This window comes from Phaenicophaeus curvirostris, chromosome 6 (genome assembly GCF_032191515.1).
Source record: "Phaenicophaeus curvirostris isolate KB17595 chromosome 6, BPBGC_Pcur_1.0, whole genome shotgun sequence".
NCBI lineage: Eukaryota > Metazoa > Chordata > Aves > Cuculiformes > Cuculidae > Phaenicophaeus > Phaenicophaeus curvirostris.
Genome location: NC_091397.1, coordinates 8,504,703 through 8,517,449, shown reverse-complemented (window position 1 = coordinate 8,517,449; position 12,747 = coordinate 8,504,703). Strand labels below are relative to the sequence as shown.

Sequence of the window (12,747 nt, the reverse complement as noted above, 5' to 3'; positions counted from 1 at the left end):
ACCATGCTGAGAGCTCATATGAGAGGGTCAGCACCAATCTCTGCTATTTAGCTGGGCTCAGAAGGAAATGGTTCATTCAGAACTGCATGAGCACTAGGAGGTCTGAGGAAATATATGTTTTATGCTGGGGCTAAAAACACAACTCAGAACCGTAAGAAAGTACAATGCTACTACTAGCCACAGAAAAAAGTTAAAGATAGAAGTAGCCCCTTGGATACCAATCCAAAATTAGCTCATGATTAGGACCTGCTGTGCCAGAACAAACCAGTAGTCCAGCAGCACACACTGGTATTAAATGATGTTAACACTGGTGAGGGAAATCCTGCAACCAGGTCAGGGGAACACTCTAGCCAGTTACGGTCTGACCATGGAAAACCTGAACAAACTAAGATTTTTCCCTTATTTTAATGAAGGATGTGAACAACAAGGATTTTCTTTACTGGATTTAGGAGGAGCAACATTATTAAATCTACGAATGAATAAAACCATTTTTGGTGTCTGGATGCAATGCGTAGATTGTTTCCTACATTGTACTGCTAAACTTTTATTTTCCAAAGTAAGGAAAAATAATATTAGGAAATAATTGTGTATGGTATTTGTGCTCTACTTTTTCCCTTGTACAAGAGCTCCCTGTTCCACATCTAGGCTGACAGATGTTATCATAGTACCTACAAATTACAACTACCTGGCAATTACAATGCTGCAAGTGCAACTGTGGGGTTACCAGAGAAGCTTTGCAAAAATATTTATAATGCAGACAGCTGTAATCAGTTACTGGCAGATACATTCAAAAAGCAACAGCGTTCAGAGGAAAGCACATGGGACCATAGGAGATGTTTGTACCAAGGAACAGGAGCAGCAAGCACAAAGGCTTGTTCCACTAGATGGCATCCGATACCAGCATCTCATTTTTGGATGACCAGCAGGAGGAAAGTGAAAGCTGAGCTCAACATAACCTCCCTACACACCTCAGCCCATGAAAATGGGAAGTGTGGACCTTAGCCGGCTCCCCCTGCGAAAACTGAAAAACACAGGCCATTAAAAAACAGAAGGCAAATGTGGCAAAATCTGTAGGGGTTTCTACCCTGAGTTTACACAGAGGCTGTGAGAAAGCTGGAATAACAAATAAAAAGAAATTAAATTTGTGCAGGGTCTCTGCAGGGATATTTGCTTTTTCTTCTACCTCTGGCTTATTATCATATTAAAATAAGATCCTTTGAGTCTATGCCATTGGCATATATTAGTTGTCCTATAAAGAGTCAAATTGTGCCACTCTTCATTACGTTTGGAGTTTACTTCTACAACAGCTGTCATGGAAAAATTTTGCAGTACTGCACCCTGTATTACAAATTACCATTTGTTAACTTATGTGCTAAGAATGTGCCCAAATTGGCTTGTCAAACTTATGGAGAGCTTGGAATGAAAGCTGGAAAACACTGGTACAAGCCCCTTTTGATTTCAGACAAAGCCTGAATCTGGAGAGTCTGCAGAACACAAAAAAAAAATAAAATAGAAATTTCCCTTTAAAAAGCCATTTATGCTGGCAGATTAATGTCACAGTATTTTAAAAAGTGAAGCACATATTAGATCAATTGGTTTCCTCATTTGTTAGCCTCAGCAGAGGTGCAGCAAAAGTGTGAGTGGGTACAAAGCATGAGCTGTCTGGGCCTCTGATGAGGAACAGGGTAAAGAAAGCACAGGGAAAGTCACACTGCCACAGCCTATTTCCAGGAGCGAGTGTGTACAATCAGAAGGGATTTAATGGAGAGAAGTGAGTTTGCCTACCAGCAGTCACTGCGCCTCATATGAAGATTTGGAGGTAAACCAAGGTGCCTCTGTCACAGACTGATGGGATGTAAAGTTGGTGCCTACTTGCACAACAGGACTATTGCATGAAACCAGTTTGTAGACATGGCAAAGATGGTGTTGCTTATTGTGAAAGGCTTTTGTGACTTGTATTATCATCAAGTGGAGAGCAAAGATGCTGCTTGTGTTGCAGATTTTTTCATCAGCAAAGGACCAGGAATGTGAAACTGAACTGAACCTTGTTCTGTGTCAGTGTGCTTGGTCCTGCCCTCAACAATCTTAATCCATAAACATCCATCAGAGCAATATTCCTACATGATGTATGAAATACACGATGAAGAGATTTTTAACCCTTCATTCAAAAGTCTCTATCTTCAGTTGATATCACCCGTTACAACATGTCTACCTGCTACTCTTACCTTCTTTCTTCATGCACCACCCTAGAAAACACGCAGAACTCCAAAGCAACAATAAATGCCCATATCCCAGGGAAATGGTAATGTGTCATTCTTCCCACTACTCACATGCACTATGATCACGTGAAAGATCAATGCAACTGTAACTGTACAATATAGTTTGCAGTGCCTCTATATGTACCTACAGCCTAAAGTACTTGGCAAACGATACCAGTACCAACACAAAATGCAGCAGTCCTTCCAACCCTCCTCCTGCTGGTGGTTGCCTGATCTATCACTACATCATGCTGTGGGGACAGCAATGTCCGACACTTGTATGCCTTCTGGCACCCTCTCACTTTCCAAATCTTCCCCTTATACTAGATACATCTCCTCTGACACAGCCACCCCTCCAAACACTTGCAACACTACTCAACCAAACATGGGGAACAAGGTGGAACACCGCTGAGTGTGCAATATAGCTGAAGCTGGGGGCAACAAGAGGCTTATTATCACAAAGAAAGATCATGCAGCAGCAGCAAATTGCCTGGACTCCTGTGTTGTTAACTTTTATTATTTCTGATGCATACTATGCGTGATACTTCTATTTTTCCACCTTTGTTTTGTCTGGAATAGAACTGTGCTGTCAGTCAAAAGCTTTTGCTCTTAGCCAGGTTTACTGCAGATATAAAGCTTATGTACTCATGCTGCGTGTTCATCCTGTTGCTCAACACCCTTTCAGCCCACAAGCTAATTTCAGATATATTGCCAGAAAGATGGAGTTTTCAAAAAAAATTAAATAAGACTTGGTGGAAAAAAAAAAGAAGAAGAAAAGCAAATAAAAGAAGACCCAGCTGAGGTAGGGAAGGAAAGGACTGAAGAAGTTTGGAATGGGTCACATCGGGATGTCAGAGTTTTAACATGGATGATTGTGAGAAATCTCCTAATTCCCTGTTCCAGCTCTACATGGAAACAACTTAACCTCAAGTTCTTGACTTTGTGTGGTGAGTCAATCACAAGATACAAGGTGTAGGAAAGCAGGCTTCACAGGCTCCAGGGCTCACAGGTTTTAAAACATGGATGTCTCTAGTATAGACTTTTTTTGTACCAAGTATTGTTTCTCTTGCTAGGTAGAAGCCAAATAAAGTTTCTTTGACGTTTTTTGTTGTTGTTGCTTGGGCAGGATTTTTGTTGTTTTTTATTTTTTTCTGTTTTGTGTGTGAGTGTGTGGACAAGTGCATGGAGACAAATCCTTGAGGAACACCTGAATGTAACTATGCTGGAAGATGTGTTTGTATCTTGCTATTGAATCTCTGTTGTTAAACCCACTCATTGTTATACCAAACTGTATTGAAAAGATGGTATGGGCCTCAAAAGTGTAGATGTTGTAAAATCTGACTTCTAGGACTTGTGTCCTTAAACCGTCATTGCTGTGTTAAACATTGAGGTCCCTTGAGGACACAAAGACAAAGCTGAGAAAGGGGAATTTAAAAAACTGCAACTAATCACAGATAAAGAAGGATGCCATGAAGAGAATAGATGCCTATTCTAAACATTGAGCTTACCTCAGGACCTCCAGTGGACGTGGGAACTTAAGCGAAGAGACATTTGTTGATGGAAGTTTATTACTTTTAATGATACATAACCATTCATGCTACATGCTTCAGGTAAAGCAATGTGCTTTCATTGAGTTTAGAAATACTGGGAAAATCCTATGGGGCATTCTCATTTGCACTTACCTTGCACTCTCTGAAAAGACAACTATAAACTCTAAGTCTCATAGCACCAGTATAATTGTGAGTGCATGTATCTAAGTAGCATCGGGATCCTGGGAACAGTCGATCTGCCTTCAAATGGGATTCTAGAGAGAGCATTTGTATCAAGGGAATCTGCCAAGAGAACCAAACCTGAAAAGCAATGACTCAATTCTAACCAGATTTAAAGTACTAAACAACTCTGGATAAATCCCCTGTCAGTGCCCTGGTGAGTGGCCAACTGTGGCTCTCAGCCAGACACCAACACACCTATATTCTGGCCAAAACCTTGAAAACAAGAATATCAAATTCATGTAGGCTGACTCTCCAGGGAAGCTGAATACAGCTCACTGGATGCTGCAGCTGAATGCCAGACCATTGCAAAGGGTTGTCACAGGAAACCATTTGTCACGATACACATTATTTTTCAGAATTCTTAATGGCTGAGTTTTAAAATTAAGACATTGAAAAATTGCTTACCCATGAGGTATTTTGCAGAGGACATAATATGCTGTATATGAATGCCGATATACCTGCAAAGTGAAATTAAGAAACAAAACAAACAAAAACCAGAGATTAGTAATGGTCACCTGTGTTAATAGGGCTCATTTTCCTGAAAAACAAATTGAAAAAAATCTAGCATTTATGGATAGAGAGCTCTTACAAACACTTCAAAATGTGTAGCAGAAAAGGACAACACATTAATTCACCTAACACTGTAACGTGTTCTTTTCATCTTGCACTTTTATTACAGTGTTTGGCAAATCATATGCTTCCAGATGCTCTGTGTCATTACCATGACTACCAGGTCTGTGATTAAACTGAGGGCACATGGTTTCTGCAATGGCTAAATATAGAACAATCATTAATGAGGACACCTTAGTCAGCTGGAGACATTCTCCATCATTATAACTAGACACAACATGGATATAACACATATTTCTTTGCTTTATTAGCACATAAATAAAACGGCTGATCTCAGAACAGGTTATAAGACTCCTCTCAGCCAGTGAATGAAACTTTATTGATTTAGGGCATAGACATGACCTCACATTTATTTGACCTGCTACATTACATCTTCATGTTAATTTGCACTCTTTGGGCCTTGGGGAGGAGCATGTCAGCTTGTGTGGCAAGCCATCTGAGAAAGGAGAGTTTATTACTTACTTTCTAAGTAGTAAATGGTAATACCAGAGGCGAGGTCAGTGATTTAAGAGTTGGTGGACTGATCTTCTGCTAGTGACAACTCAATCTCTAACACGGCTCTGTGGCTGCCCAAGATGAGCAATGCTGAGCAACCCAAGAGTCAGAGCACCAGTGTGAAAGGTCTAAATATAGATTGTATACAGGCATTTATTTTTGCAATTCTGGCCTGTTACTGTATGCTACTAAGTAAATAAATAAATAAATAATTAAGTCTCCTAACAATCATTTCATTTGACATTACTTAAATATTGAAGCACTTGCTCTCCAGTAGAACAAAGGAGGAACTTCTTGAATACTTGCTTAACCAGTCATGTTTGTCTCATGAAAATTATTTTCCCTAGGTACCTTTGTTTTCTCACAGTTCTTCTTTTTTCACTTATAGCAAGAAAATATGATGTTCTGGATGGTGCTGCCAGCCTTAGTGGTGGCCATACCAAGCACATCACTAGCATCACAGGCACGTAAGCATGACTTACTGCCCATCACTCTCAAGAGCAAACCTGCGTAGTGGCACCTATACCAGATCTACATCTTTTGGGGGCTCAGTAGAGAGGCAGATAAACACCTAATATCCTGTAGATATTAAAATGAAGTTCTCTGTTACAATTTGAATCCAAACACTAAATCCTTACACTACTGCATGAACTCCCTGAAAAAAAGCTACCACCGAAGTTTAGAAGTGAAAGCACTGAATTGCTACCTATGAAATGCAGAGGCTAATACCAGACTGATGAGAATCCCTTCTTCCCCTGTGCATTTCATTCCCTCAATACAAGGACACCATCAGCTTACATCCCAAAATGACATCTCCTTTCAGGAATGCAGGGACATAAAGAGTCCTCCAGCCAGGTGAGTCTCTGGTGTTTTGATAGGTCTAAGAACTCAAGTGACTTCACCACAAGCTGGCATTTATTTCAGTACAAGTGTCTTTTTAGATCCACCTGTTCCAGATGATGTCAAGTAAATTACCACTATCACATCTACATCAAATGATTCCAAAGAGCTCTTGAATATTACAATTTTGATATTAGAGACCTGGCTGATGCGTGTGGCCTTAGATTTTATTCCAGCTTTGGTAAAGTTCTAAAATGAATAAAATTCCTTAAAGAAAATGCTGTGGATGACTAAATTTTTCTACAGAGCTGAAAAACATAATAATACATTGCCATTAAATGCTAGGCAACTTCTGTCTACAAATATGCTGGCAGTAGGATGTAAAATATGATATAGATACATAAATTGTGATCTGAGGCAAGGATTGGTGTTCAAGGTAATGAACCATGCTGTGTTTTCAGCCATTGGAAGCAGAAGCAGAAACCAGCCCCCAAAATGAGTATGAACAGATGTCTTAGGGGAAAATAGATAAATGTGGTAGGCTGAAGAGAAAAGAAACAGCCAGAGATGTTTTGAGCAGGACATCTGCCGATGTTCCTGCTTGTGGTACAGAGTCCTAACAGCCACGCTAGGGAACTTAGAGCTGTCTTGGAGCCATTAGTGGAGACCAAAGTAAAACATTTCCTTTGCTGAGAGAGCTGAGGAGTGGGGAAAAGAAAAGTTGTGGGACTCTCAAAGAACTCTTTTATTTTATGAACATCATCTGTCATCCTCTAGGGTCTTTGGCCAGATTCTAAAATACCTCATATCAGCTGTGCCCATCTCACTTAGTTTTCAAAGGCTTGCAGCTGGCAAAGTTCATTCACAGGAGCAATTCTTTCTCAAATAAATCCTTAGAATCTGTAGGTCTGCTCATGCAAACAACAACTACTTGTCTGAGCAAAGATTTCAGGATCAGGCATCCGTTATTATTATAGTTATTATTATAGTCTTACAGACAAGAGTGCATGCAGCTCAGGAGTTCTTATGCCTACAATTTCCTGTTTGGGAAACATACTGTGAGCAACCTTCCAAAGCAAACAGGAATCCAAGGGAATCATGTCTTTCTGAGAAATGAAATGGCTGCTTTCTTCCTAGATATGCAGACTGAATTAAGTTATTTTACCTTTTCAAGAGGATGACTATATCGGCGTAATATCTCAACCAAAATTTCTGCTAGGGTTAAGCTGAATTAGGTTGCCAACTTATCAGTAGGAAAAATCCACACCAGGAAAAAGTGCAGGAAAGAGGTCCTTCTGAAATCCAAAGCTAAGCCTCAGAGACTGAACAGTGCTTGGAAGTTAGTATTCATTTCATTTAACCTCTCTGTTTCTGAGGTTTAGCCAACAAAAGTAACTGTATTAACTCCCTGTGTTCCCCTTTGCTATCCAAGAGGTGTGGCAAAAGCCACTGCACCAATTTGATGCTCTTAGCACTGATTTTTGGCTGGATCCCAGAAGCACACAGCTCCTCAGTAGAGAGGTGCATTTGAAGGTAGCAGAGCTTTTGGCAACCGTTTCGCCCTGAAGACCCTGTGTGCCAAGTCATCCCGCCAACATAAGTTAGAACAGATTTGAGACTGCTCTGAAGGGTTCTAGGCATTACCAAAATTGGGTCAAAATAGCTGTCATGCCAGCTGTGACCAGTGAGTGCTGTAAAATCATTATCCTGAAACCACTGCACCAGAAGCAGTTTCCCACTGGGCTTCTCATCCCAGGTCACATCACAGAACTTCCTCACTTTCAGTCTACATTATGCTTTGCAACATGTGCATGTTTACACTGAAATCTTAAAGAGTCTAAGAGATGGATCTGTTTCCACCTTAAGTCTTGGAAAAACTATCACATCTCTAAATACAGAAACATACAGGACTAATTATATACAGCAAAACTTTGTACTGAAGCTGCTGACCTCATTGTATGTAACCAACAAAATAAACCTGGACCTGACCAGATGACAGCAGAAATGCAAACACTGTGGCACATACAGCAGCAGAGAAGAGCATCCGCCTCTCCCCACCCCCAATGTCCAAAGTAAGAAGTAAATTGTGGTTCCTACAACCTACAGGAACAAAACGGAAGAAACAATTTCTATGTCACACCACTGCAGGGCGAAGTATGATGCGAATGGTAGAGTAACGCCTCCTCGAAACCACTTGCTTCATCTCCAAGGATACACGTACTTGTCCAGCAGGCCTTATTATATATGTTATTTAAGAATACATGTTACTTAATAATAGAATGGATTTGAACTCATTTATTCATTGTGACTATTCATATATAATAAATTAGAATCCACAGCTCTTGTTCTTGCCCCAAAGCAACTGCAAAAATACTTGATATAAGTCCAAAAAGACAGGTCCTGGTTACCTTACTATGTCTCACCTGGTTTGTCACATAGAAACAAATTGGACATACAGAGCCTTAGCTTTCATTAATTTCTTGTTAAATGTTTGAAACTATCATTATTTTTGATTTCATAGAATCATAGAATAACCAGGGTGGAAGAGACCCACCGGATCATCGAGTCCAACCGTTCCTATCAAACACTAAACCATATTCCTCAGCACCTTGTCCACCCGTGCCTTAAACACCTCCAGGGAAGGTGAATCAACCACCTCCCTGGGCAGCCTGTTCCAGTGCCCAATGACCCTTTCTGTAAAGAACTTTTTCCTAATTCTTTTCTGATGTCCAGCCTAAACCTCCCCTGGCGGAGCTTGAGGCCATTCCCTCTTGTCCTGTCCCCTGGCACTTGGGAGAAGAGGCCAGCACCCTCCTCTCTACAACCTCCTTTCAGGTAGTTGTAGAGAGCAATGAGGTCTCCCCTCAGCCTCCTCTTCTCCAGGCTAATTTGCGATTGTCTGTGCAACACACAGAGGATTAGGCAAAGTTTTTTGATGAAAATCGGAGAATTTTTAGGAGGAGATTGTGAAATATTTTTTCAGGCTTTTGGCTGGTATGAAAGATTACACAACCTGCTGAGGATTTATCACTAGCATCAGAAAAAAAGGAAGAGTTTAGTTTGCTCTTCCATCTTCTGTTCTTGTTTCTGTCACTCTGTGGACTGATACCTTGCTAGCACCAGCAGTAATCATCATTTATTGAAAGGCTTTCTTTTATGTTCAAATGGCAAGGTGCTGAATCAATACAAACAAGAGCCACATGCAGACTTCTTTCAACAAGGTTTACAAAGAAGAAGGGACAAAGCCCTTGGAATAAAACTCACCAAGTCATCCCAATCCACTCGTCTCCAACTGGCTGTTCTATGAAAACAGCTATTTTAGGATCCTACCACTCAGTAAGTTAAACAGTTCATGGACCTGAGATTAAACTCAGGTAGACTGGCTGCCATGATCTCATGATTATCACTTACTTGATAAACAGAGGAATAAAACATCCTTTGCATTCATTTTATAAATGACTCCACAGAGCCACCTGGTCCTTCATGCAGTACTGTTATTTACGTTAAAGAATTAACTAGAAAACTCACAAAAAATGACATACAACTTTGAGTTTGAAAGGGAACAGCTACAGGGCAGAGCAGAAGCGCAAGCTGTGTTATAAAGAAGTTTGCAAGACTTAATAAAAAATGTCTAATATTTAGTGTCTTTCTTCTTTTTCAGGAATCACAAATTTCATCCAAAATGTCATTCCAGTACACCTAAACAAAATGAAAACTCTAAATAGTCATTGGAAATAAAAATGTGCAACAGTTTGCTACAGTCTGAAAACATCAAGAGTATATTTTCATGTAATTAATCGCAAAGCACTCAATAGTTATCTGGGTAAAAGGAATCCTTTTTTATTCTGTAACAATTAAGTATATCTCCAAATAACTGATCCCCTCAGGATTCTTAGCAGACTCAAATTGTTTCTATAATCTATTCCCTTTTATACTCTATAGTAAGGTAGTAAAAATAGAGCACAAGTGGCTGGTGTAACAGGAACTGCCAGATCCATTAAAAGGGTTTCTCACAAAGACTCTCTAAAAAGACATTTGCTGGAAGCAGATTATATAGCCCATTTTCCTACTTGTGGTATGAGCTGACAAATCCCCAAATGCACATATGAATGTCAAACTGATATAATAATCCCAAATATTTGACATAATTACATACTCTATCTATCAAAATGATCCTGGCACCCTTAAACCATAAGTCATGCTGTGATGCAAAATATGCAGGTAAAAGATGTTTTGCCATGTGGCCTTTAATATCTGTGATATTTAACCAGGCTCTGAAGTTGACAAATTAAGAGGGAAAAGAGAATAAAGCAGAATGCAGGAAGGTTGCTGCTTTGCATTGGCAAACAGCTCACATATTTGGTGCCCTGTTATCTCACAATGGCATGAAAAGGAAGGAAAAACAAGTTCAGAAAGGAATTCATAAGCAAACATTAGCCAGAGGTTGTGTTTCCTTCTAATACAAGCACATATCATGCACAGTAAAAGATGACCCAAGTCATTACCACACTGTCACAGTGATTCTTCTATTGCTCAGTCACCAGCAAGCAAATACTGTGTTATCTTTACAGGGCAACTGTGTCATTCGTACAAATCTTCCAATAGAGAAAAGGATAATTCTCTGATAAAAAATACTTTACTGACATACTTCTTTATGGTATTCTGTGGAGGATTAAACTGTACTTCTTTGCAGAATTTTCTGTATTATTTTCATGAAAGGCAACATGAAACCTCTAAATTTTCACTTAATGTGCCAACATCATTTGTCTTGACTGAAATTCTGTATGATATCATTGGTTTTGTTGGAGCTGTACAACCTGAAACTTGATGTCTAACTTAAACCCTTCCGTTCTATTGAGAGGAAATCTTTCTTTTCCCATTGTATGTTGAACTGGCCCCTCAATGGGATGGAAAATCCAGTTCTGTAACTGACCATGAACTTCTTGGTAATGTTTTGTTCAATTTCTGATCTTTCAGTCTCTTATGTATTTAGAGCCCAAGGAGTCACCTCTGGCTGAGGCATATTTTGTGGTCAGCTAGATAATAGTCTTTTCATTTTTTTATATCAGTGGAGACAGACTGGTCAGCAGCACTTCCCCATTGCAACTACTTTTGGAAAGTATAACCACAATTTTATTGTTAATACGTGATCAATAGTAGCTAGCCTGGAATTAGATTCTCTGAAAAAAACCCACATGGTGTCTGTTCGTTTTGTGTCACTATAATAAAAAACCCCACACTAACATCTATACAGGTACTTTGTACCCTACACTCAGTGAAGCTCAATTGTTTGCAAGAAACCAACAAATCAATAAAGTCATACAATTTAAGATCTTTTCAGCATTCTTATCTTTCAAATTCATTGTGATTTTGACCTGTTTTGTTTTCTTCTGAGAGAGCAAGTTCTCTTTTGTCTCTACATTGAATTATCCCTTTATACTTTGTCACTTCCCAAGTAATGTACCTCTAATACAGTCTCACACCGTGTGCCAACCTGATTCGACAACCCTCCAAGGAACGTGGCCTATTTCTCTGTGCCTCTAATAAATTAGGAAAACCATAATGAAATGCCATTCAATGAGCATGTCCTGTGCATTGGTTCAGCTGGCAGCCAAACAACCCACAGCTGTTATCAAACACCTGATTTGGGATGCTTTTCCCCACTGCACCATATTCAGCTGATCAGCCACAATTGCAATGTGGTCACAGCCACAGAAAGTGCACACTGAGAGTGCAGTGCCACTCCAAGATGATCTGGTGATCTCAGGAAAGGGCAGAGATGGGGAAAATAACTTTGAGCTGGAAAGGTGATAAAGAGTCTCTGGATCAATTGGCATACAGAGCATTTATCAACTGGTTGCTTTTGCTCTAATTGCCTCTTTTTTTCCAGAGGAACTAACTTAAATTAATGTCCAGGCATATAGACCAAGATATATATCTGGAGAACACACATATTACAGTTCAGTTATAGGATGTTACCATTTTTCTTGGAAAGAGGAGGGAGGATCCTCACCCAGCAGCATAACTGTGTCTGGGCAAAATGACACAGCGAACTCTAAGCAGTCAATGTCTCAGAGAGACCCAATGGGTCAGTGCCTCATCTCAGCCACACTAGTGTGAATAAGGAGCTGCTCCACTGCTACCCAGTGTCATAGGAGATGAAGGATCAATGACTGGGTATCTCCAGAACCAGGAAGAAATTTTAGAAACTGGTTTGGAAGAAGGGAATAAAATACTGTGTTCAAGGGATGGAGAGTAGAAGAACACAAGAGACAGTGAATCATCTGGAAGAGTCTTTGCATGGCACTGTTGTTCAAATATTTTTATCAATTTAATTCCTAAGACTGAAAATTAAATCATTGCAATATAAGCCTGAGGGATCCTTTCTCTGTAAGCTTGTCCTTGATGCACAAAGGACAATCAGAACAGCTCTCCAGTCATGCAGTACTGTGGATGTCCTGTCATCCACATTGAAGAGGTTTTCTTGGAACTACAACAATCTCACATCAAGGTGACATCAGGAAGGGACAGTACATTCATGCCAAAGGGACTGGCATTTTAGAATTTGTTACTCAAGCTCAAGCGGATGGTAATAGGGTCATGCACGGCAGGCAGCATGCACAGTAAATATGTAAATCTCTCCCACAAACATACAAAGGAAGTGCTGGGATTAGGAGCTGATTTTCCAGGCATCAAACCAAAGGTCTCTGAACCAGCAAAGTCTAAGAGTTACTCCTTTGCAAATAGTGTCA

General features: G+C 39.9%; 1 protein-coding gene across 5 annotated transcripts in view; it reads right to left on the bottom strand.

Moving 5' to 3' along the window:
* Window positions 1-12,747, bottom strand: part of DPP6 (dipeptidyl peptidase like 6) — a 568,651-nt gene that overhangs the window by 122,948 nt on the left and 432,956 nt on the right. For all 5 annotated transcript variants that reach the window (XM_069859300.1, XM_069859303.1, XM_069859299.1 and 2 more), the window contains exon 6: window positions 4,436-4,488. In XM_069859300.1, coding sequence (XP_069715401.1) covers window positions 4,436-4,488 — 53 coding nt within the window. The remainder of the gene's footprint in view (window positions 1-4,435; window positions 4,489-12,747) is intronic.